General features: G+C 34.6%; 1 protein-coding gene across 1 annotated transcript; it reads left to right on the top strand.

The window, feature by feature from the left end:
• Nucleotides 1-73: 73 nt before the first annotated feature.
• Nucleotides 74-25,307, top strand: LOC124368912 (zinc finger HIT domain-containing protein 2-like). Its single transcript, XM_046826454.1, has 7 exons — nt 74-267; nt 3,102-3,334; nt 8,066-8,246; nt 16,057-16,174; nt 20,437-20,646; nt 22,813-22,969; nt 24,938-25,307. Exons 1-7 carry the CDS (start codon nt 242-244, stop codon nt 25,075-25,077), a joined length of 1,065 nt encoding a protein of 354 aa, XP_046682410.1. The 5' UTR covers nt 74-241; the 3' UTR covers nt 25,078-25,307.
• The last annotated feature ends 2,607 nt before the right edge of the window (nt 25,308-27,914 follow it).

Below are 27,914 nucleotides of genomic sequence, written 5' to 3'. Positions count from 1 at the left end.
AGTGACAGAACGGCTTCACGGTAACAGTGAATAAGACTAACTACTACTAGTACAGTTTTTTTGTAGTAAAGAAGTAAGAAAGAACTAAACAAACTAGGGACCACCAGTGTTAAGAGGAAGGGAATGAGGGAAGGCAAAATGAAAACAATTTAAAATTATGAGTGAATGTTATTTAGTTATTAGCATTTAAGTTGTTTTTTGTACATACTAATTTTACTGAGAAATAAAGGAAATTTTGAAAATGGATACCAAGAACCCATGTAAAATGTAAGTAGTACAGTATAGGTTAGGTCGTGTATCAATTGCTTTAGTTGAATTATGCAAAAAAAATCAACAAAGAATTATTGATGTTGTAGTTATTAGTAAATGCTTTATATTGGCCGTGTATTAAAGGCTCTGGAGTTGGAGAATTTTGTACAGTTGTGATCTCTACACATTTTACACTTTGAAAGTCAACAATATTATAGGACCACTGTTAGAATACCAATCAGTTGTGGTAATTGTGAACTTAACCCTAGAACGGTAACGCCTATTTGGCACACATAAATGGTAACGCGTAGTCTTTCAGACTACTTTAGGGAAAAAATTAATACAAATTTATTAAAATTAAATTTATTTACAAATGACATTATTTACATCTTAGAGGTCATGTTTCCTGATTTTTGTTGATTTCAGTCTTTATTGGAACACTTTACACACAGCATTCCTCGGTGCTCCAAGCAAATATGCTTATAACATTTTGTGCACTGGAATCGAGTCATTCTCCATTTTTTCGCTGGGCAAACTGCACAAATCTTCCTTGTTCCTGCTTCTTCAATAACATTTTAAGCCTCAGATGTTGATGGGCCAACGACATCTTCAATGTTGCGTTTGAGATTCCTTGATAAATTTGGCAGTTTTTGTCTTCCCTGAATGTGCGGAGTTGTTAGTTCAACACATATTTCTTTAGCAAATGCCCTTCTTGTCATTGGTTTAATTTTTTTGATAATGCCTGATGGACATAAATAACAAATGAGTTGATCAAAATGATCAAAAAAACTTTTCATCATGATCAATTTCTTGTTCATCACAATCACTTTGTTCAAGTTCAGATAGTATTTCTCTTATTTCAAAACTAGTGTTCAGTGGATCAGCCATGGTTAGTTAAAAAACCAATCCAAATAGTTAATCAGCCATCCACGATAAAAATTATCACAAAAACTAACACTACATTCGATTTTTTCATATATTTACTCAGGAACAAAAAAGTAACATAAACGGTAACGCGTAGTCTACCAGACTACTATGGTCTCACTGAAATTAACTAAGTGAATGAAACAAAATGAAACCCTAACCAGCATTGACCTTGGCTGGCAGGGGGAAGGTATTGGTATTGGGGGGTCGGTTACGTCATGCACCTGCCACCTGGACCGGTTTTTATAGCTTGCGTCGTCTGAGAGACTACACGTTACCATTCTAGGGTTAATGGCCGGAGTGGCAAAATACAAATTTCGCTTTTTTACCTATCGCTATCGTCCTCTCCTCCTGAACAAAACAATATAATGTTTCAATGGATGAAAATGACAAATAGGCTTAGAATGAAGTTATAGAATATTAGAACATAAAAAGTGGTACTACATTTCTCCCTCGAAGTAATATTTCATTGTTCTACAGGTGTCACTTGGTCTTGTTGCTAGATACTTAGTATTAGAGATTTCTTGTATCACTGAACAATGGTAAATGTCTGGAAAATATAATGTTTCCTTAACAATACTTACATCATCAAAAAACAAAGATTACTTATGGTCAATTTTATAAAAACACCACTTTCCAACTTCATATTCAACTTACTTAGTGTCCACAAAATATATATATATCCTGTATAACAGATATCTCATTATTAAAAGTATGACAAACGTTATGTAAAATATTACTGTAAAATTCATCATGAGTGAAAATGATGATCAAGCAGTTGGTGCCCTAGATTTGCATTGGGGTACTGATTGCTGTAAACTGACAACTCAACATTTGCAATTATACATTTTATTTTTAATGACACTTAACAAGACCAGCCTTGTTTGAGGTATAATAAAACTGGATTTCATAACTGGTACTTTATATACTTTATTTTGCCCAAATAGTTCATTCAAGAAGCAATTTTGAAATTTTATTTTATAAAAATACATTTTGTGTTAAGAACAACGTATGGAAAAGTGTACGCATCCTTCAAGATTGCCAAACATAGGGAAAATAAACATTGAAGTAGCTTGTCAAAGATTCAAACATATTGTAATTTATTATTACTTATTTGTAAAAAGTTGGATATGTATTCGGTTTTGGTACACCTAATTTTTTATACTAAATATTGTTCAGAGGTCTTTCTATAGTGTGTATTATTCCATAAAAGGAACATTCAAGATGAGGAAATAAGAAATAAGGAAGTTATTTAGAATATAAGAAAGTTCCAGCATTTGGCTTTTGGGTTTGTCTTTGGGTAGGGTGGTCTGCCCTTAAGTAAGTCCAAGAGTCAAGTAGTTAGGTTAGATGAGTTTTTATTAGTTTACCTTAACTATTAAATTATAAACAGTACCCTCAGGTTGGTTGGTTGGCACTCAGGTAAGTCTAACAGTCATGTAGGTGAGTTAGTTTACCTCAAACAACAACGGTTAAATTACAATTACTGTCAAGTTGGGCTGGTATTGAGTTAAAATAGTAACGAGATTACAGCCCTGATTACAGGGGAGAGTTAGTCAGAAACATTGACATTCTAATGACTATCACAGATTTTGGCGATGTTTGGGTACAAGTTGTCACCAACACAAGGGTTTCTGTCAATATTACAATTGGAACAGCAACAGACGTCTAGTATCGTAATTATTTGTCAGTAACAGATTAAAAATATATTGTTATGATGAGAAATTGAAAAGGAATGGTAGGTACCAGTAACAGAATATAGTATGATGAAAAGGTCAAGTGTGGTGATCTTTAATATCACATACAACTGTTTGTAATGTTAGCAAGACAAAGTTGTGCAAGTATCATGTCTTAAAATATAATGAAATGATCTTACCACTAAGAGAAGTCGTAAATTTTATCAAGTAATGATATATTTTAAATTTTAGGTGTTTGCAAATTGAAGCCAAATATGTATGCCCACGTTGTAACATGCCATACTGCTCACTCTCCTGCTACCAGTCTGAGAGTCATGTTCAATGTTCAGAGAGCTTCTACAGAGATTGTGTGGTGGAACAGATCAGAGGTGACCAGCTGGATTCAGAGTCACAGCAGAATATGGTGGAAATTCTGCAGAGAGTGCAGCAGATCGACACTCAGTTTCAAGATGAAGAAGCTCTTGGTATTATTTTTAAAATAAATTTGTTTGAGAGAGAATGCTGTTTTATATATATATATATATATATATGCTGTTGTACATATTTTTACAAGCTAAATTATGTAGGATTCAAGCATTACAGATGTGCTTGCGTCAATATCGCAAAATGTAAGTGCTAGATTGCATGAGCAACATCGTTTCCTGATGTTTTACTGTTCCTGTGATAAGCAGCCCACTAGCAGGGCCTAGTAACAAGGGCTGCACCATTTTGCCTGCCGGCGTGACCCCCTGGTCACGTGACCGCATACGTCACGAACCTGACGTCTGCCGCATCTATCCGCTTGCCACTATGGGAGCGTTATGGTTTACACGCTATTACACATCATTAGAATAATATAATTAAGGACATCCTTATATATTCTTAAACTGTGTGATCTGCTGAAACTAGCAGTATAAATATATTTCAGTTTATATCGATTTGAAAATTGTACAACCACAAAAAGGGGTGTTTGAACTCCGAAATGCAATACATTGAAAGTTTATAAGCCTTATTTTTTGGTTAAAAACAAACTTTTAGCGGCAAAGTTATAGTAAATTAGTTTATCTATAAGTTTCATTGGAAGAATTGGAATAAAATATTATTAATATTCCCTTAGGCTTTTGTATATACAAATGAATAATAGAATAATTTTAGAAAGAAGTAATATCCGTAGAATCTACTTTTTTTCAATTTGCACACATCTTATTGGTTAATAACTATTTAGATAATTTTATGGATATGTTTGAAAATATTTTGTGACTTAACTTAGGCAATGTAAATGTCTAGTAGAACCAATGACGAAAAGATTGCAAGTCCAAATAAAATTAGTTCGTTCATTTTACAGCGTCATTTGTTTACTGTTTTGTTTAAGACGTCAATACCTAAAACCACAATTATGCATGTTAATAGATTGATACCAATTAATAGTTACAGCACTCATTTATCTAGTTCAACACTGTTCTTCAGTCTTTTTTTATTGAATCCACTTCTTAGCTTTTTTAAGCTGTTTCCTCTTGCATTCTAAGTTACTAACGTTCCTTAATCTAATAAAAGTTCTCACTCTAGCATACACGTGTATGGCTTGCTTGCAAACATTAGTTTTGTCCTCAGGGTTTTGACAGTTTTTGCATGCCTTCTTAAGGTTTTAGAATGCATTTTCCTTTTTTTTGCAATGGATTTATACAATATATTACGCTCTCTTCTCAGATTAGTTATTTTTTGTTATAAAACATCAATGGAAGATTTCAGATTGTTGTTTTCTTCTAACAGATTCTTGCATTTTTCGCAAACAGAACTCGGTTGTACGAGGTTACTTTCGTCTAATCGGTCTGTATTTAGCGGCTCAATTCGAGGTTTTTTTGGACTTAAACTGTCTAATCTTTCAATTGCGTTTTTACGAACACGTCGTTTTTCTATCCGTTCATTGCGTACATCGTCATCGTCATTACTGATAGTGGGAAGTTTTATTGACGGAACAACAAATGGCTTTAATAACAATTTCTGAGACCTAATAAGCGATTTTTCATGTCATCAATGTAGTCAGATGGTGCAAAATGATCACTACACACATAGGCATACTTACAATTTACCGCGTCTCTTCTTTTACACTTTGATAACCAAATTTTACAAGTCTCACTATCTTTTGGAAACTTATAGTACACTACTCGCTGTTCATTTCCTTTAGTCTTTTTAGAGTTATTTGGACAAGTAGCCACAGCACAACAACTCATTTTGACACTGCATAAATAGACTACATCCACATCAAATCTCTGAGGATCAACCTCAATTAAATCACTTCGGCATGTGCAGCAGCGTGTAAACGACAGTGCGCCAATGTAACACATGTTCAACGCCAACACGGCCAGTCCCTGCAAGTTGCAACGCGGTGCAGGCGCGGTGGCGGTATCTGGCCTGATCAGGACAGCGACGTCACGGCACCCCCCTCCCGCCACTCCGCCAGCCGTGGCGGCACCGCGCTGAGATCAAAGAAATGGCTCAGCCCTTGTTACTAAGCCCTGGCCCACTAGTCCATTCCCCCCCCCTCCACTCCAAATACTAAAAATTAGTTGTCTGTCCCATCTGCTCATCTCACTTTCTCAATCCTTCTGAACCCTAGATCTAGCAGTTTCTAAAGTAGCAGGGTACTATTTAATGTTTTTCATGTGTTCTTTTAGTAATTTATAACAAATATTTTTATAGTCAATAAAAAAAGTAATTGGTATTGCAGTCTTCATAAAATTCTGAAGTTTATTTATGTATCAATAAATATAAACTTGTTTTTTTATATATTAATGTTATGAGGTTGAATGTACAAATGTAACGTTTGTAAACAAAAACTTCGTTTGGCAAAACAATGTGAGATAGCAAATGTTGCTAAAATTGGTTTTTAAAACTTTAAAAATAAAACATGAATAATAACTTAGATATAACCATTCTTTTCCCAGATTGTGAATGGCCGTCAACTTTAAAGCGTAGGTTATCGAAAAGTGTAAATGTAATAAAACTTGTCAATTATTACACGTGTATTAAAAAACTGTAATTTTGTGTCTGTATTGGTAAATAATTGAATTAAAACAGTGTAGTGTTAAATAATATACAGTAATATTGTGGAAATAGTAGTGAAATGCCATAATTTCTAGTCAATTAAAATTAAAATTTGTACTAAGACAATACACATTGATAAGATACAATACATTACTCTAATAATAAGTTCTTTATCAATAAAAGTCTCTCAACCATAGAAAGTTTCAAAACGGTTACTATTCACATTGTACAAAATCATGACATAATACAATTTTATGAACATGCATTCTATAAAACATTTAAGTTTAAATTAGTGTCTAGACAAATGACTAGTTAAAAGCATTGAAATCCTGTTATCCTTTCAAATCTTCCATTGACCATAGTCAATAATCAATTTAAAACAACAATTGATATGCTTATTTTAATCTTTGTAGTAATAGCTATAAATTATTTTTTTAGATCATTCCAATATATTATAACAACAGACATAATACAATTTTTGAAACTACGTAGAGGTCAAATTTCCCTTCTGGTTTAGTTGGAAGAAGGGTAGATTTCACATGTGGTGTTATCTCGAATTGTTATAAAGATTGAAGATTCTTGTATACTTCTATAACTTTTGATGAAAAAAAATATTAAGAATAACAGTAACTTTAAATTGCTTAAAAATTTTATCAATTCTAATTAATGTTGTAAAATATCCCACACCAAAATATTGTACAATTGTGAATGGCCGCAATCCTGAAACTTTCTATTGGTTGAGATAGCCAAAGAACTTACAGACACATTGTATAACTTCAGTTTGAATTTGCTATAAATTATGCTAATCCTGTGTTCACTATTATTTCCGTAATGATACGGTATATTATTCAAAGGTTTGTACCACCGTTATCTGAAAAACTTTACGACAGAATGAAAGACATAATAAGCATAAATGATCTCAGAATTCTAAAAGTCTTGTTTGTCTTATTTACAATGAAAAAAACTAAAACATAACCATTCTTTTTGAAGTATACAAAGTATATATTTGATCATTATAAGTAAATACAGTAACAAACATAATTTCTGGTTGATTGTAACTAAATCAATTTCACGTTTTTACAAACAAATGTAGGTTTTTAAGATTTTTATTTCTAAGGTTTCAAGATGATGGTTTTTAAATATTTGGAAGTGTTGTGAGTATCATGCCAACCTTCATAGTCATCATACCATCACTGTTGTACAAATTAAGCGTCTAAACTAAAAATGCATATTTAGTTTGACGTTTCAAGATGTTAGATCCCCCTTCAGTAAAATCTACTTTTTTTATTAAACCCGCAGGATTATTTGTTCTTAAACTGTATATATTTTAAGCAGATCATACTCGTAATGCGGATATGTCATACAATTAGTGTTAAAACACAAAATTTACGTTTTGACACTAATAGGACTCAACACTATTACAAATTCCCTTTACATTAACACTCTGAATGGTAAGGTACATTAAAAACTGCAAGCTTTATAAGTCTTTGTCATAACCATTTATGTTTAGAAATTTTTACCCTGCAATAGTTTTACTTGTTGATTTTTTGTTCTAATAAAACTATTAAAACTATTGACTTTTCTTTTAGGTTAAAATGAAAGCCATGTATTGTGTAAACGTTAGATTATAAGTATGAAAAATCAATAATGTTGACTGTTGTATGGATTCTTAAAAACCTTTTTAGTTTAAGATCTGTACAGTGAATGCTAAAATTTTATGTAGCTTATCATTTTGAAATGGAATAGATAACGTATACATATTGGTTCTGTATGCTACATTTACTAAACTATTTACTTCCACTGTGAAATTGGTTGTCTGTTCATCCGAGTTCCGAACCTTAAGAGTATTTATAATTAATTCTATTGGATTAATTTTGTTAAAAAATACTTGTATTGAAACACAGTAACATAAATCAAAGTAACAAATTATGCTCATTAGTCATTCATGGGAGTACAGTTAATTATGAAGTCCAAATTAATTCAATTCACAAATAAGCAATTCCTTCAATTTCAGTTGAACAAACTGTATTAGGGTCAAAACTTTTAAACTGCAGCTCTTCATATGAGGAATAACCTGTTATATACTGGAATGTTGCATCTAATGAGTAAATAAATGAATGAAGTGTAAGGTGTTCACTTATTGAAGAGTGTTTGATGATGGTGTATTGTAGACTCTGATGACTCGGATAGCTGTGCCGAGCTGTCCGACCGGCTTGCAGGAGTAGACCTTGATAATGCTGACTCAGTGTGGGAAAGACTAACAGAGGATGAGCGGCTACAGTTCCAGCAATTTGTCACATCTGGGGACATCGGTGAGCTTCTGCCTGAGTGGACCCCTTGGTGGACTTATAGGTATTCACAATTCATTCTTTTTTATAAATGACTCTTATGTGCAAGTTTTTATTCACTTAATTTTTCTTGGCATTGAGAATTTGAATATCTGTCAATACAGTTAATTCTTTATTCAATGAAACTTATTTATTTATTATTATTTCAACGGCATCCGCCAATATACAATAATTTCACAAAAGAGCATTCAACAGTTTTTATGCAAAATGAAAAACAAAAAAACAACAATGCAAGATGGCTACGGACAAAGGCATTAAAGCTAGACAGGTCAACAAAACTGGATCACAACGATCATTATAACTAAATTAAATAAGAGATGAACCAATATAAGTACGTGCAGCTATATCTAGCAATGATAGCTTTACAAAACCAGAATGTGCAATAGGTCTGACAAATATAAACATAGTATAAATATCAATAAATACTCAACAATAACAATAACAACTTAACAATACTTAACAATAAACGAATAACAAGTATTGCATGACACATTTAACTATTACTCTGCTAGAACATTTTCATGCAACTTAAATATAACATCAACAAAATAAATAACAACTAATTAAATTACAGAAAGTAGTGATTATGCAGTGGAATAATAAATAAGTGTTAAGATTTGTGAAATAATATTACAATAGTGAAAAATCACAAACATCATCTCCAACTGATATTAAGGGGAAAAAAAACTCTATCAATCATTCCTGTTGCAGTCTCTTTTTAAGGTGTGCGATGCTGTCATAAAACATATCACCATCGGAAGGAATGCTGTTTCCACGCCTATGAAGTCGAGCAATAGGGCCGTTGTAGCTGTAATTGTTTGAGTGGTGGCAGGTTGAAAACATATTCCTGGATCTGGTTCCAGCAGGCACCAAGAGGATATCCTACTCAGAAGCTCTGGTGAATCGATCGCCCCGTTGATAAGCTTGTGCAGGAAAACAATATCAAACATTCTCCTTCTGCACTCCAGCGTAGACAGAATAAATTCCTGCTCAAGTGCGGGGACAGAGACCTCCCGATAGGCTGCACCTCTCCGGACTCCTTGAAGTCTGCAAAATTTGTTTTGAATACTCTGTAGTTTGTGAATATGAGATGCGTAATGAGGGGACCAAACAAGAGTACAATATTCCAGATTAGGCCGAACTAAAGCCTTATACAAGAGCAGTAGTGTCTCGTCACCGAACGTCCCTCTAGACATTCGAAAAATGAATCCTAGCACTTTGTTTGCCCTCAAGGATACCGCATCAATGTGTGCATCGGTCGTCCACCGAGGTCACTCGCTTGATGTCGCCGGATACAGTGTAATTGAAAGCAACAGGATTCTTCAGACGACAGAAGGTGATTGTAAGACATTTGGTTTGAATTAATGACCATCTTATTATCATCGCACCACTCAGCAATTAGGTTCAGATCACGTTGAAGATTGAGACAGTCATCACGAGAGTAAATTTCTTTGAATATCTTGAGGTCATCTGCGAAGAGGAGATATTCCGATGATAGGTGGCTGATGATGTCGTTGACAAACAAGTTGAAAAGAATAGGGCCAAGCTTGGACCCCTGTGGGACACCTGAGGTGGGAGGAAATTCTTCAGACAAATGGTTTCCAAGTTTGACCCTCAGCGAGCGTCCACTTAAATAGCTCTTGAACCATTCTAGAGAGAGTCCGCAGAAACCATATCCTTCGAGCTTGGAAATCAGAAGTGAGTGACTAATCTTGTCAAATGCCTTGGAAAGGTCTAAATAAATGCTGTCCACTTGATGTCTTCGATTAAACGCAGAAAGAATATAGTCTGTGTAGATGACAAGGTTGGTCTGGGTGGAATGACCCTTGCAAAACCCATGTTGTTGGGGGACAATGATACTCTTTATGTCATTAGATATCAATTCCAGCACTAAACCTTCCACAACCTTAGCCAAAGCAGGCTGGATGACGACCGGCCTGAAGCTGGTGACATCAGTAGCATTTGGTGTTTTAGGAATCGGCACAACATAACTGGACTTGAGTGCTGTGGGAAAGATGCCGTCCATAAATAGTCTGTTAATGTTAAGTAAATTGGTGAGAGGCTTTGAAAGTTGAACGCTACATTTCTTGAGAACTATAGGTGGGATGAGATCAGGACCATTACCTTTGTTGACATCAAGTGACTCCAGCTCCTTCCGTACTCTTTCCTCACTTACATGGAAGCGATTTACATTGAAGTTGCTAGCAAAATGAAAGTCTAAAGTTGTGTCATCCCTGGGATTGAAAGTTGAGGCGAAGAAGCCAGCAAAAAGATTGCACATGACATGAGGGTCATCAGTAACTGTGTGATTAAAAGTCAGACGAGTTGGGATAGACTGTGATTTCTGCATTTGCTTCACATAACTCCAAAAAGATTTTATATTGGAGGGTATAGAATACTCAATATGCCCAACGTATCTGTTAAAACAATCCTTGGCCAGCAACTTGCACTGGGCCCTGGTATGAGAGAACCTCCAGTAGTCCTCAAATGACAATGAAGTCTTGTAGATCCTGTGCAGTTTCTTTTTTAAGATGATTAAATTTATCAGTTCTTTAGAAAACTAAATGGGAAACTTGGACAATCCAACCTTTTTCATGCAGGTGTTGTCCAAAATAATTTCTCTAAGTTCCTCGCAAAAACGACTGAAGGCCAAGTCAGGGCCCTCCGCCAAACGCACATCGATATTAGCAATGGCCAAAGAAATATTAGCAATGTTGCACTTTCTGAAGTTGGGGATGAAAGTAGCAGTGCAAGAGAGACGAGACATTTCAGGAAGATCAATCACAGCTGTCAGGGCAGGATGGGCTATATCTTCAGCTACCAAACTCTCTGCGGTGTGCGATACAAGACAAGGGATGTTAGTGAAAATTAGATCAAGGAAATTTCCTATGTAATTAGGAATAGTATTCATCTGCCCCAGGTCGAGAAAAGAAGTAAGCTCCAATATCTTGAGAGCGGAAGGCGAGTAAGTGTCCGGGGGTTGTGCGGTCCAGTCAATCCTTGGCAAATTAAAATCTCCAGCAATAAACACAGAAGAAATATTCATATTGTTCGAGATGACGGTGTGAAAAATGTCACAAAATTCTATATAAGTCTGGTGGGCAACATCTGGTGGTATATAAACAGTATTTATAAGCATATTTGAAGAATGTGCACACCTCAGAGCAACAAATATGGTTTCAACTGCTGGTTCATCAATGGGAATGAGCCATGAGGTATAGCATTTCTTGACTGCAATCAGCACACCACCACCAGATTTTTTTGAACTTGTGAGCGCCGTCCTGTCTTGTCTGTATATGGAATAGTTACTTAATCCCAGTTCGGCATTAGAGATTTCATGGGATAGATTAGTCTCTGCAACAATTATAACATCGTAGTCACACAAGGAGTGAGCAGTTCTAAACTGATTCATTTTGGAACGTAGCCCATTGGCGTTTTGGTAGTAGACATCTAACTTTTGATGTCTACTGAAGCAGGCATGTTTTTTGTCTTGACAATCTTCGGCACTCCATTCACATACTTTATAGTAAGGTCAACCTCACCTTGAGACAGCCGGTGCTTCAACTCCTGCCTGAGCTCCACTAGGAGTTCTCTTTCTCTGACTGTCCTATCCCTTGACAACTTGACATGAGCTAAAGTAGGATTTTGAAACGTGAATGATTCATTAGAATAGTGCTTCAGAATATTTATTACATCAGTTTCACTTTCCATCTGAATTTGAAGAGGTCTGATCACTCCAGGCTTCACCTTACCCAGCCTGACCATCTTTAAACATTTGGAAACGGTCAGTCTGGCAATATTCAATTATTGCAGCAGCCAAATCAGAGTCATGACTAATTCTGTTGTTGATATGTGCAGATTTACTTTCAGGAACACTGTATGCAATGATATTACGAGAACGTCTTGATCGTTCATTAATTTCCTCAACGGTTACAAGAATGCTATTAGAGGCACTACTGCTTGCCTTGATACTATCAATGTCCTTACGAAGACGGGAAATGCTTGCTTCATTAGCTTCTACACGAGGTTCCAAAGACGACAATTTGACATTCAGATCTGCCACTTCCCTCTTGATATTCTCCACTCCCGCCGCAATTTCGTCTATTTTATCACACTTATTAACCAAGACCTTGACTTCAGACAACTCAGAGATAATCTTAGCCAAAGTGTCCTCCAAGGATACAGGAGGTTGAGCCCTGCAGTCCACTCTACCACAGTACCACCTGATGTTGTTATCCTTACAAATCCGTTCATATTCTGTTTTGCTCATCTTTACACAATCTCTATGAAACCAACGGCCGCATTGGCCATCACACTCGACACCCTGTTCTGTATCGAGAACATCCTTCATACAAACGGCACAGGGATGAGCCATTGTTTGTGGTGGCGAGGACAAATGAATGTGTTCGAAAATCTGATCCTTCAATTGCCAATTCACACTGGTTAAATTTTCATATAGTTCATGCAACTTAAGTCAGTGACACCCAACCCAAAGCTACTCGATCCGCTCCAAGTCAGAATATCAGTGAAACACAGTGCAGAGGAACGGAAAACTAAAATCTTTATATAGTATGCAATGTGAACACCGACGAATAATCAAGAAGGCTGTGGCAAAATTTGTTGCGTAGGTCTGCCTCCAGATGATTGTGAGTTGACAAAGATGACGAGCAACAGCTGTTATTGACAGAAGATATGACAAGACAGGTGAAATGAATTTACGGCGTTGTTCAAACTTGTTATTGGGCTTGCCCTGATAGTTAGAATACCGGGAATAAAATTGTTGGGGGTGTTTCGAGTGTGAGACACATATACACATTCAACTCACTGATTGATGAAGTGTCAGAAATCATGTAAGCAGAGCCAAATTTAAGACTTAATCCAGGTAAATCGCCAACAATAACGAGAGCACCAACACAGCCAGACAATCAGGCAGCCATCTTCCATTAATAACTTATTAATCTATTTGTATGTTTAGAGAAACAATTATAACTGTTATCAAACCAGCATTAATTTTATTGCATATCAGAGCTTGCTTCAGTCCAGGAATATCAGTGGAGAACAATGAGACTGATTGGTTCAACCTGTTTTATCAGTAAACTAACAGACTTTTTACTTTACAAAGTTATTTTTAGATAAATAACCTTTTAATTTAAACACTAATACTATTATATTTTGTTTCATTTTGAATTGCTTAAAATGTAGGGAATATAAAAGGTTAGGATTTATGATGGGAACTTCACGATTTGAGAGTGTAAGGGAATATAAGTAAAATAAAATAGCTTTCTCCTACGAGAGGTGATCCTATATGCACACTGTATTTGCTGAGTGAGCATTTGACAGATAATTCCATCATTAGAGTGTAATTGTATAACGTGTTATTGGATGAAGTTTTGCTTGTTTGGCTGTTTACGTGCTTTTATGATTCACTCGTTTTCTCCCGCCAAGGCCAGTATATTAGACAATAGACAATAGACAAGAATCTTTATTTGTAGTTTCTTCAAGAAATACAATGGCATCAACAGAAATGAAATGATATTTTATGTCTCTTGCTTTACAATATTGTAGAATTCGTTGATAGTATAGACAGGTCGTTCCACTAGCCAGTCCTGGAGACGTCTCTTCAGTTCATTTCCTCTGAGGTTTTTGAGGTTTTGTGGAAGTGAGTTTAGAACTTTACGGCACAGGTAGGATGGTTTTTTACTAAAATGTGTTGTCCGATGGGTAGGAAGAGGGTAGTTTAATGCTCCTCGTGTATTGTATGAATGAATGTCTTCATTCCTGGGAAAGTCCATCTGGTCGGTGTAAATGACTGCTGCAAGAAGATAAAGTGCTGTTACGATTAGGAGCTTCAGTAACTTGAAGGCATCTCTGCAGCTGTCTGTATGATTCAGGTTTGCAAGTGCTCTGACTGCTTTTTTTCTGAAGGACTAAAACTTTATTCATGTTGCACTCAGATGTTCCTCCCCAAGATAGTATTCCATATCTGATATGGGATTCGACAAGAGCATAATAAGCTGCTTTGGCTGCATCTGTGCTTGCAATCCACTTTATTCTTCTTACCACGTAGATGCCTGATGAAAGTTTTTTGGTGAGGTTGTGTATGTGGTCATTCCATGAAAGAGCACTATCTATAGTTACACCCAGTAGCTTTGTTGTATTGTCAACTATAATATTGGGAGTTTCCGGGATTTGCTCATGTCTTCTGCTGAAGTTGATCTGAGTGGTTTTAGACGGATTTATTGCGAGATCGTTTTGAAGACAGTATTGCATTGCATTGTCAGTTGATGTTACAATGTCCATGTGTAGTCCGAGAGGTGTGTCATTTGTAAAAAGTAGAGTTGTGTCATCTGCATATAAAATGGGTTGAACCCTGGGGTTATTAATGTAATTACAAAAGTCATTGGTAAAGAGTATATATAGAAAAGGACCCAGGACTGACCCTTGGGGTACTCCTCTACTTACTGGAAGTTGTGTAGATCTATACACACATTTTTTCTTGTTTGCAATTTGTTGAATTTCAACAATTTGCCTTCGACCAGTTAAATAGCTGCCCAGCCAATCTTTTGATAAACCTTTTATCCCTAAAGTTGGTAGTTTTCTCAAAATGAGATCATGGTCAAGACAATCGAATGCTTTACTATAATCCAGCAAAACGGCCAATATTCCATCCCCCACCACCATCCCCTCTGCTGCCTTCTTCTTTACTGCCTTGGCCCAGCCTCAAATTGTCTGAATGAGACATAGTTTGTGGCCATTCACAGAAGACCAACTAGCGTATGACGGTTATAAACGTCCAAAGTAATTTCACTCAGAGCTAATAACGTGTAGTATATACACGCAGATTCCTGGTAAAAAAAAATGTAATCCAAACTAATGTTCATCTTGCATGTTGTACATCATTCTGCATATAGTACTATAAAATTATTTAGAACAATTTTGACCCCAACCACTTTTAATTGAATATACATAAAAATTATAATTCAGCTATCGAAGAGTTAATAGGGTATGTTAGTCAGTTGCCGGCCCGAATATATTTGTGCCAGATTGTTTTAAATATGACCATGGGTTTAATTAGTTTGTCCTGTAACTGCCTATGACTTAATCAAATCTGAAGTGTTCAAAAAAAAATTTTTCTTTTTCCATCAAATTGTTTATTTTCAGAGACTTTTTGCCCATCTCTTGAGTCTTTTCTCCTAGTTTGGTTTTTTATTGTTATTTTTTATTATTTTTGTTCTGATGATAAGCAGAGATCTAAGTGTTGTCTTAAGTAGTGTCCCTAGCTCTTACTCAAGGAAGACTAGCACATTAACATAAAATAGCATTTTATTTCATTATTAGAGAGTTCAAATGGAAGAAAAAGCATTTCAAAGGATAATTAAGGAACTAGTTGTTGGGTAACAGATAAACTTATAGAAAAGAGTGGAAGAAAGAGGTAGAAAAATAATTGTTGGTAAAGCAGCTCATTATTTAGCTTATTTTGGTTGAAAATATTTTGAAAACAGAAAATTAATCAAGTAGTTCCCAGGCCAATGTGTATGAGTATTCAATTCTTGGATGGACGCTTATATAACTCTGTGCTCTGGGACATAGTTCTTAGGTACACATGAAGGAATATGAGCAAATATACTACCTAACAGAAGTAGTACATTATAGCAGATTAGTGAGTGGATGGAATTTGTGATTCAAAATCAGAGTTTTTCATTTGTTATCGTAACTGTTCTATTCTAACTGACAATACGGTTTAGAATTGTGCTTACTATTTCTTTTTGGCAAACAACTGTTTTCTATTTTTTTATAGTGTTGGAATTTTTCAGAGAAAAGAAGGAATTGGTGAAAGAATTGAATGTAAGTTCATCATTAGAAGAGGAATCTGAATTAGCATCACACTGTCCCTCTATCAAACAAGACATTCAGCTGCTTTCTAAGCTATCTGTAAGCTTATTTTAGTACATAGTTGTATTTTAAAAATCTGATGGTAAAATGTTCATTGACAAGTCTTCAGTTGGTCACCAACTCATTCTAAATACATTTCTTGAATGTAAAGAATCTTATATTTTATTTACAATACTCTAGAATATTTTATCTTATTTATTTTAATAAGCACAAGTATTGCAATATTTATTCATTTTACCTTAAACAGTGAATCTCTTCTATCATTTGGCCATCAAACGTCATCAAAAGGAAAACAATGTTTTTAAGATCTGCAATTGGATATTTCCCTCAGGTGGATATCAAATGATATCTAGTCATTTTAATTTGTTGATTTTTAGACAAAGATTTTATTTCAAAATAAATATAGGACATAGCTTATGATTTTTTATAGATAATTTAGAGAGCTGTTCTCAAAATAATAAAAAATATCAGTTCCACAATAATATAAGGTTTATATTTGAAAAATATATTCTAATATTTACAATAAATTGTTTAACTTTTTAATTTATACCTCAGTGAACTGTCCATTCAATGAAGTTATAAGTTTCTGCTTACTTCAAACATATATACTATCTGTTATGCAAGTTAGATAATAGACAATTAATTGCTTTGCATTTGATTTGACGTTCAAACTTTCTCCATTCTTGATGAACTTAACCTATAAATTGACTGGCACTTAGTTCCCTGATAATAAGTGAAAAACCATGATTCATTACATGTTATTACTTTTTCAAGAAGTGTAAGTTTTATGTCACTAGTTCACTCATAGCACAGGTTTATTTGTGTCTTTTTTCTCATTCTTAAGGTTCTTATGCACCGTATTTAAACATACTTTACTTATGTTCAAATTTTCATTTAAAAACCACTGAATTGTTTCTTTGTCAGGTGTTACAATCTAAGAAATCACACAAATACTAAATCAACTATCTTTTTTAACTAAATCTTCGATTTTATGAATGTTTTCTTCTGTCGTTGATGTTTATTGTCACTATGCATATGAAGTCATGTTCAGTTTTTTCATCCTCCATTGAATTGATTATCTACATAAAAACTTTTATACATGACTAACATTCATCACCATAAACTTGTCAACAAAGAACGGGCCTTTGTGGTGGACTTTCCAAGTTTCACTAAACATTTCATCTTATTTTGTTGCTCTTTCAAAACTAAGCATTTTACCGGTGGGCAGCTGTTGCACAGTCTGACACAAACGGAGGTCATGGCCTTATTGTGTGATCGATAGTGGCTGTTTGACGTGGATGGAGAGGGGAGATGTTGTCTTAGGACCTGTTCTGTTTTTTGACTGAAAAATCTGTCCGATTATTTTTATCCAAACCTTTTCCTATATTTTAATATACAATATTCAATTACAGGTAATGAATATTATGGGGCATAATGAATGAATGGGGCAAATATAACTATTTAATATTTTACAACTAACAATGTGACTTTCACAACATTTTGAAATATTTATCTCATACTTGTTTTGACATGTCTCATATTATCCATTGACAATGAATAATAGCAAGTTCCACATTTTTTTTATATTTTGACTACATCTGGAGGGAAACAGAAAACAAATTTAACTTTGGCAAAAAAACAGAAATTTTCAATTCTCAAAATGCACACAATTGAATCCCAGTCAAATTCTCTTCAACACTTTAAGGGTTAAACTGTACATGAGATGTATAGTAGGGAGCAGGGGATACCCCGTAAGATTGGTAACAAATAGCCAGAAAGAGAAAATTTAGGGTAGAAATAGGAGAATCATTTAAACAGTTCTGCACCAAGTAAAAATTACTAAGAGCTATAAACTACTCCAACAACAAGTCATGTTGATTCTGGCAAAAGAAGCGTCCAGAAAAAAAAAAAAATAGAATGTGGAAAAAAACTGCTCGTAGTGACAAGCAAGTGTGAAATGGTTGAAAAAAATTCAAAAATATAAGAAGCAAAATTAAAAACAGAGTTAACTTTCTTAAAATACTCCAAAAAGATACACCTTAATGCACAATAGAAATTTTTTGCATGGCAAAAACCTTGATAATAATAAATAGAAATTATTTGTGTCAGGTAGCTGATTTCGTTTTCACATTACCTTTCCGATGAGCGCATCATAATAATTGACCCGGTTATTCAAAGAAACAGCTACTAAGCTCATCCTGTAAACATGCTGCTCTGCATGTTAAGTGATGAGAGAAAACACATTAGAGAGTTAGGCCTCCGATGACTTTTGAAGGCTAAGTTGGAACAGAAGAATGAGGTACAGAAGTTTGTGATACATAAACTAAACTTCAAAGCTGAAGATTACATCGAAATTATCAACTGGGCTGACGTAACAATCACAGAACCACCAATGACAAAGCATGTGACTGATGAGGACTTAGCCAAGTACATAAGTGAATCAAGAGAAGATGGCCTGGTGCATTCTATTGGTTTTCTCTGTCATACACAAGCAGTGGAAAGAGTAATCAAGCTCATCACTCTGTGTTTGTGGTCTCGAAGAAAGAAATGAATTTGTCAAATCCAGAATTGCTTCACACAAAATGATGCCAAAATTTTAAACAAAGAGACACTTTACGTAAAAAAATGTATAATTGAGTATTGATTTAGCTTTGTTACAATGTTTCATTTGTCGATTATTTCTATTTTATGAATATAAGTGTGTTTAATAAATAGAATGTGACTATGTAATAAGGTCTATACCTTTTATAATCTTTCATTTGGATCAATATTATCACTGTACTATAAAAATAAAAGGAGAAATTCTTTAATACATTTTAGGCAAAGACAAATCATCGCAATATTATATCTACAGCAAAGCCAAAAAAGTACATTTAAAAAAACCTTAGTTTTTTCCAAGTTTTAATATCTACTAAGTGGGCCTATAAAATGATGATGACAGCAAATTAAATTTTTTTCATGATTTTAGGCTTAGTTCTAATTAAATTGAAATAATAAACATAAAATAACATAAAAAATAAATAAATAAAAATGTAGAAAATTTGAAAATTTATAAACAAAAAACTATTTTTAAGGGTTTTTGCGACACCTCAAGATGTGTTTCTAGCAAAATAAAACTATGTAGAATTACTTCTCACATAAAAAGACAAATTTTTTCACTATTAGAATGTGTAAAAGAGAAAACTATTTTATGCCGTATACCAACATTCCACCCTACTGTTGAGGAGTAGCCGACAGTGGTTCCAGAAGAGTACTAAATGTTATAGCCGTTTGATTCCAAAAGAGTAATGATTGTTTAACCTGTCCCTCGTGGGCTTGTCCAAATAATCAATATTACGGCTGTTTACGTTCTCTAGTGATGTTCTTATTACTTCTACTGTGAAATGTTCTAAGTAATTATTGTTGTAAGTTGCTGGCTCCTAACAACAGAATATATAATCAAAGCTTTGTCGCCAAATGTCATGTCAGTTACTTGTGTAAGTCTGTTGATATGTAATTCTCGATTCTTGCAATTCATTGATCATTAATGTACGGTGCAGGCTCCTAGTGACAGAAATATAACTAAAGCTTTGCCATCAATTGTCCTGTAATTTTCTTCTGTTAACTCTTTTGTATACTATTTTCAATTATTGCTCTGGAGTGAAGATTGATTTATACTGTTTTATGAATACTTTAGTAAAATGAGTGATTTTCTGGACAGTACACAGAATCAAAAACCCCAAATACAAAGCTTTGCCTCAAGGACTTTTCAATAAACGTCATCAGACAAATATTGGAAACCCAGGTTGCAAAGAGAGGAGAGACCGTAGCCATCTGGTGTCTGGTGGGTGGAACTCAGCATCTGCTATGCTTGTCAAGTCGCCATTACCCGCAAGCTCGAAGAAAACTTAAACGCTGCTTTATGTGCTCAAATACAAGGAGTGAGCGTAAAAGAAAAGAAACTGCTTATGAGTGCACTAAATGTGAATTCTTTCCATGTACTCATGTTTAAAAAATTATCATACTTCTAAAAATTAAAAAAAATGTAGTTTTAACTCCTAGAAGGTGCAAATAACATATCACTTTGGTCTTTTACAATTTTTCATTACATTTTGAATAAATACAACTAAAAAAGTGTTTTTAACTCCCTGGAGTCCATTAATGATCATTTTGCGTACTCTAAACCCTAGGTATGTCTAAGCTGCCCTCAGTACTCCTCCTCAACAGGTTAAAAGAATCAAAATATGACAACAATCTTGAAATTGAAAACCATGTTGGAAGTATGTATATTTTTTATTGAAAGTTCTCTTTTATTTCTACAGAAGATGACACCTTCCCCGATGGTGAGATGGAATGTGGTCAATGTACTGGCGGCTTATGCTGTCACAGCTCGTGTGTACAACGGAGATTTCCAGAGTTCACCACAGAGTACAGCAGTGATGCTCACTACAATATCCGAAAACTTGGCTATCAATCAGGTCTTCGACAATCCAGAACTAGCTGTTACTTCTGTACAGATGGCAGCCATCAATGTAAGTTTAGACATTTCTTTGTAATCTATAACAATAAAATTGACAATTTATAAGTTTCTAAAAGTTACCCAATTTTTTTAGGTTATGTGGAAGAGATGATAGTTTGCCTCCTATAAAGCCATGATTCGTTTCATTTCAATTTTATACATATAATTAAATTGGGATTTAGTAGCGTACAGTAGGAAAAAATATTACGGAAAGCAGCAATGTTTTAAATTATGGTAGTGAAGGCAGGAAGGTCTGGAGCCCTCTGAGGTGAATATTTTAATGTTTACTCAAGAAATTTTGTTTTTGATTCCCTAGAACTGTACTTACCCGAATTGTATTTTTTAAATTGTCTGAAAATTCTGCACAGTCTGATAAGATAGTTTTACAAAATTAAACCATTGTAAATATTAAAAGTAGACTAGTTTTAAAATATAAATTCAGAAACATAGAAAATAGTCACCGCAACAACTACGAAGTAATAGCATTTGGTTGAAACTAAGTGAACATACAACTGCTATCACTAGGAAGTTGTTACTACAATCTGTCTGGAAAAGATGGTAGTTGTTTCTTTCTCACTATCTACTACTCCGTAGTAATTACTCTACTTTGTGGACTCCTGATTCTCTCCCTAAACTGTGTGATAAGAAAGTGTGTAAGGCTTAGTTGCCTGATGAGTTCAGTTGCCAGTTCAACCAGCATCTCAGCCATTGTGTCACATACAGTACGATGTTTCATGTGATCGCCATGAGTTTGGTGGAAAGCCTATATCACATGTAGTCCAGGAGGCTAGGGCCAATTCGCATTGTTTTCCTAGTTTTCCTGAAATGTTTAAAGAAAATTGCCCTAAGAAAGAAATTGATAAGAGAGATTAATTGACTTGTTCCGAGTGCTGCACCTAGATGATCATTTACTTTAAATGGGTAAAGATAAGTTTTCTTTCTTTTTTCCCCTAATAAGAACCTTGTAATTGATGAAAGCCTTATGTTATAGATAGGCCAACCAGTGTTCAAAAAATACATTCCATGTAAATTTTAGTTTAAAATTGTATGCACTATGTGACAGTAGTCACGGCATCATTCTTGACTTTATATATTGTACTGACAAGGCCACTGACTGTCTGAGAACGAAGATTTTGGAGCCTCAATAAAGATTATTAAAATGTTTATGTAGCCCTATTCAGGACGTAACCATGTGCTTGTATGTTGGATATTTGTACACCAGCTCAGTATTGTTCAAGTGGGTACTTGATAATGGAACTGTTAGATAAAACTGGGAAAAAAAAGGCATTGTATAAAATGGTGTGACTGCTGTAATGCCACAAAGCTTAAAACTGATTGTGGTAATGCCGCCACAATGCTTACAACTGACTGCTGTAATGTCACAAAGCTTACAACTATCCACAATCATGAGATGATTCCTGTAAAACGAAGCTAGGGAAGACTGTTGACAAGCCAAGCTCTGTAATTGAGTATAATAAGGTTATGGGGGACATTGTTTAATCTAATGATGGTTTCTTTCAATAAGCAAGAAAGTTAAAAAAAATGATACTGAAAACTGTCATTTCATTTTATTGACATTTTTGTTCTGAATCCCTACAACCCAACACAACAACAAATAGGTATGGTTTTAAATTACATTGAGATTAAATGGAAAAAAAGATTTCATAGCCATAACTTCGCTTCTAATAAAGCTAAGTTTACTCATACTCATTACTTGCTGTCGAGCTGTACCTTTACCAACCACTAGTGGAAACAGTAATACGCTCCGTCTTACTGGAAGGCATTTTCCCCTATGCCTAAGCTTGAGGCTCAGATAAAACAAACCAGAAGAGATGCTACGTCAACAAAAGAAAGGATGAAGGATATGTCATATGAATTTTGGGATTTAATGTGCTGCTGTATGTGTGGCCTATCCATGTTTTAAAGAGTTTCACACTAACATTTTTTTGTGTTGGGTTGTAGGAATTCAAAACAACAATGTCAATCGAATGAAATAACAGTAATTTTCTGATTAGATTTTTGAACTCATGTCAGTTTCAGATATTATCCAGTTCCTTAACATCAATACCTCTTAAAGGGTTAAAGAAAATCAAAAGAATCAATGTCAAAGAAATTCTTTGCAGTGAGTACACTAAAAAGTCATGTACTTTGTAAAGTAATAACAAATTTTTACTTTTAGTATGGATGTTTCTTGGATGGAGTTGAAGGAACCACACTGAAGGAGGATGTGAAAATGTTGGTAGAAGGTCCCTCAGAGTCAAGACAGAACCAGCATGTGTTGGCAGCATTGAGCCACATCCATTCAATTCTGACCGATGCTAAACGCATCATGAAAGGTTTGTTCTAAGCGGAAGTTTTAAATAAACATTTAAAAAAATTAAATTGTATTCCTGTCTTTTATTATAAAAATAAAAAACTAATTTTATACTCCCAAATATTTCAGTATTTGCCATTTTAGAATTAAGACTAAAAGTACTAATTAGTTAGTACCAATTATTAACACAAACTAGGAATAATTTGTTATTTATAGATTGAATTAATGTTATTTTTATGATTAGAATAAAATAAATTGTAATGTTGATAGTGAAACCTAAATTTGATGGGTATAAAGTAAAGCACTGCACTGCATAAATTGTAAGTATATTGCTTAGGTAATTAAAATAACACGTAATAAACAAAATCCCATGCAATCATTTACATCATCATTCTTCTTATTGACCAAAATTACAACTGACCAGTGTAAATCTTCACACTGGTCAGTTGTATTGTAAACATCAACGATACAAAATTTAAACAATTAGATATGAGACTGTTTCTTAAAAGAAGCATAAGATTTCAGTATAGCAGTGAGTTTTATATAATGATGAGGTCTTAATCCTAGCAGTGGTACTGTCAGGCATTTTCTGAGCTAAAAGTCATTTACTAGTGGCAATCTAGAAACCAAATGATAACTGATTGCAGCAATTTAATCCAGTTAAAGTGGTTATATTTATTTAGCCTAAACTCTCAGCATTACATATTGGTTTTGGTCCAGTTTGTTGGTGATTTTTATGACTTATCCTTTAAAAGTATAAAACATTGACCATATATTTCTCCATAGAATATCTGTATCCCAAGTGAAGTGTACGAGGTGTGTCCAAAAAGTATCCGACCTTGACGTCTGGCATGAACTGACGTTACTCTGCGGCAACGGCAATCTGGTCCCCTTCAAAGTACTCCCCTCCACAAGCCACTACCTTATTCCAACGCTCCTCCCACTTCTGGAAACACTCCTTAAATTCATTTTGCGGAATGCCTAACAGGTTCTTCGTCGCATTTTGTTTAATTTGTTCAACATCGTCAAATCTTTTTCCTTTCAAGGGAATTTTTAATTTCGGAAATAGCCAGAAGTCACAAGGAGCTATGTCAGGACTGTAGGGAGGCTGTCGTAGTTGGTTGATGTCGTGTTTGACCAAAAAACGCTGAATAAGATTTGAGGAATGAGCTGGCGTGTTGTCGTGGTGCAGGATCCTGTCACGGCTTGTCCACAGTTCAGGTCGTTTCCTTCGCACTGCATCTCGTAGCCGCCTTAGGACCTCAAGATAATACTCCTTATTCACTGTCTGGTCTCTTGGAGCATATTCATGATGAACAACGCCGTCCTGGTAAAAAAAAACTGTCAGTATTGTCTTGACATTGCTTCGACTTTGTCTTGCTTTTTTCTGCCGTTGCTCTTCGCGCTTCTTTTTCCACTGTGAAGATTGAGCCTTTGCTTCAGGGTCGTAGCCATAAACCCATGACTCATCACCAGTAATAACTTTTTTAAATAGCCCTGGGTCACTTTTTATCAAATTCAGATTGTCCTGTGCGATTTCAAGACAGTTCTTTTGGTCTTCTGTCAGCAGCCGAGGAACAAATTTTGCCGAAACACGGTTCATCTTTAAATCTTTGTGTAAAATGTTACAAACTGACGATTTTGGTATTCCTAAATCTTCTTCCAGCTCTCGGACAGTCAATCAATGGTTTTCATTAATTGCTGCACGAACACATTCAACATTTTCAGCGTTTCTGGCCGTTGAAGGCCTGCCGGTCATCACTCTCCACTGATATGCGGCCATTTTTAAACCGCCTAAACCACTCTTTTATTTGTGTATCGCCCATAGTCACGTCACCAATAAACTTTCCGTATCATAGTAATCGTAATGGAATTATTAAGTTAAATTAAATATAGTATACTTTACCTTGTAAATTTTTCTCTGTATGTAATCAAAATGCTTCCATAATTCAACTAATATTTTGATCTTTATATTTTTCTCTTTTTCCAGAAACCACAAAATCAAAAAGCACGGGTGAATTCTCCAAACGATTTCCACAACCTGAGACTAAATCAGTGTCATCTAAGGACCTCAGTAAACATCTCAAGAAAATTGACTTTTATCTCTCATGGGCTAAAGAATATTTTTAATAATGATTAAATATTTATGATAATATACTAATGTAATTATTAAACACTATTTTTTACTGTTTATGAAACAATTATATTTTTATAACAAAACAATTAATTCCCTTTGAAATCTTTTACTTTGAAGTATTATGAGTTTTGTAGAAGATTGTTTGTTATTCAACAATTGAAAATTTGTATAACAACGTGTAGATCATGTCAGTTATTACAACAATAAACTGAATTGTAAAAGCTGTGACGAGTATCTCTGAGTTCAAAACCTTACCAATTGGGTAGCGAGCAATAAGCCATATCAAGTTTAAGGTTTGTATGATTAAACCTTCCAGTGGTTCAATTATACAATTGCTCATGGTTAAGCCAATTTTGTAAGATCTGCAGGATTGTTTTTAAAAATTGCTAAAAATATATTTTTAAAAGGAAATTATCACCAATGTATATTATGTATCCAGAACATTCCAGACAGTTCAAATGTGATCTTAAAAGTTTAAAGCTTACTTTTTTATATGCCTTGGCAGTTTTTGCATATTACTGTTAAAAATAGCTCACTGTTATAGGGTTTCTGCTGTAGTTATTAAGGGAAATATAAAAACATATACGAAGAATATAAAAGTCTTATAAATACTTTTTCTGACCAAAATAAGAATAAAATGCTGGATGTTTCAAAATAAAAATTAAAGTTTACCAACATCGTGGTAAATGGCGGCAGCTTTTAAAAGTTAGAAATACATATTTTTATAAATATTTCTAAAAACAAGCAAAGGTTCCCCATTTAAAGTTTGCTGTCATAAAAGAAAACATGTCACGGTATTACAAGTGAGGTTATGGCAATTTTTGGCAATTTAAACATGTGCTGCAAGGCTTATCAAGAATAGGCCTAAAGGTCCTGAAAATCTAATACTATCCCGTAACTGCTTTGCTTTAGAGGTGCTAGATGACTATTGTTTTGAGTCAAGCGTAGTTAGTTGGAAATACATAAGTGCTTTGAAGGAACTGGCGGAGAGGAATAAAGTACAAGTAGTCTTTGACTGTGTGCTAGGTCATGAGGAAATTCCTGAATATGAAATAGCGTACTCCCTGGTCAAAGGTTCTACAAGGTTTTTAGTTGAGGCAGAGCTAGGCTATGGAATAGTCTTCTACAATAAAGCTTAGTAAATGCCTGAATAAAGAGGGTCAAGTCTGTAACATGGAGAAAGGTCAGAGTCTCAAGTAATCAAAAATGTGTTTCTCCTCATATTAAAAGATGGATTAGGCTCCTAGACCAAGCCATGAGGACGTACAATTAATACTGGGAACGCTAACAGGACATGGCCTCTTCAGAAACGTTTAATAAAGATGGGTGATAAATATAGACTCTGTGAAAAAACAGAGAATCAGTTGAGCATGTATGGATAAACTATACTGATATTTGTTAAACTAGAAAATAAATGCCAGGGGGCTTATTTCTTGAGGCTAAAAGATATTGGAGAATAGGAACCCATAAAAGTTTTGCAGAAGCCTTAAATTTGAGGGATAAAAATAACTACGGGAGGCGCAAATGTACTTTTAGGATTAAGTACAGGATCGTACCTTAAATAGAAAATAAATAAAACATTTTAGTATGAAAAGATTTAAAAGTGATAACATTTTAGTATACAATTAATGCTTAGTACTAAATATTTTGAGTTTTAGTGCTAATAATATTCAAGAATATTAAATGAAATGATTTAGCCTAAATTATAAACATAAATAGCAATGATAGGGACTCATTACACTAATAGACATATATATATATATATATATATATATATATATATATTATTTATTTATTTATTGAGGAAGGACCCACATAAAAATACTCCTAATCAAGCAATGTTCCTATGTCCTACTTCTAGTGGCATTCACATGTATCTTCATGATGTAGAAATGTGACCGCTTATCCACAGTGCGCCAAATGGTGAATAAAAATCTATCCACAACACTGTAACTGCCGCCAAGGCATATAAAAATAGAAGTGCATGTGCAAGGCTCAACATTTGTGCCAATAAAGCACTCGTTAAACTAGTGTACGAACCCACAAAATCACGCTATGATGTATGCTGTCTTTACCACAATGGTCCTGGTGTTACTAGGGCTGCTGTTTGATATCCTTTCCCCCATGAGTTGGTTTAGAGCTAGTGTTTGTTGTTTGCTATATGTTCTCGCCTCGCCTCGCCTTGCAGAAATTGATTACCTAAGGTTTTTGGGTGACAGTTAATTGATGTTAAAGACTACTGATAATGAAAACTTTAGTATTAGGCATACTATACATTTCATGTTCACAGCAGTAGACCTGGTAAGTGAAGTCAATACAATCTGCACTGTACCAGTGCAGAAAAGAAAATGAAAATGTATGCTATCGCAGAATTATTTTCAGGACCAACCATGAACCTCAAGGGGTAGATATACCCTGAGCGGCTGGTCTTGTAAAAAGTTAGACCAGTAAGTTTTTAGTCGCATGTTTTCAAAAGGCAACAGGAGTCCCTGATTTCTACCGATAAGGGCTGCCACAGTCCGCACTGGTGGCTGGAAGCATTACGTCTCAGCCCGTTTGACTGATAGTTCCTCTTACGAAATATTTGTATGTTTTAGCCTTTCTGTTATTGTTCCACTCACTTTATAAGCATTTTCCATTTGAAATGCCAACAAAAGTGGTAATAATAATAATAAATCTTTATTGTCATAAATGCTTCATGATAATGTAGCACAGCTATAAAACACATGACATTGTCAGATATAACCTACACTACTCTTGTTTGACTAAATCCAAACAACCACACATAACAATAAAACAGCAATAAAACACACACAATAAAACAGGGTAT

Source organism: Homalodisca vitripennis, chromosome X, assembly GCF_021130785.1.
Source record: "Homalodisca vitripennis isolate AUS2020 chromosome X, UT_GWSS_2.1, whole genome shotgun sequence".
Classification (NCBI taxonomy): Eukaryota; Metazoa; Arthropoda; class Insecta; order Hemiptera; family Cicadellidae; genus Homalodisca; species Homalodisca vitripennis.
The sequence above is the reverse complement of the archived record's forward strand: the minus strand, read 5'-3'. Positions and strand labels throughout refer to the sequence as shown.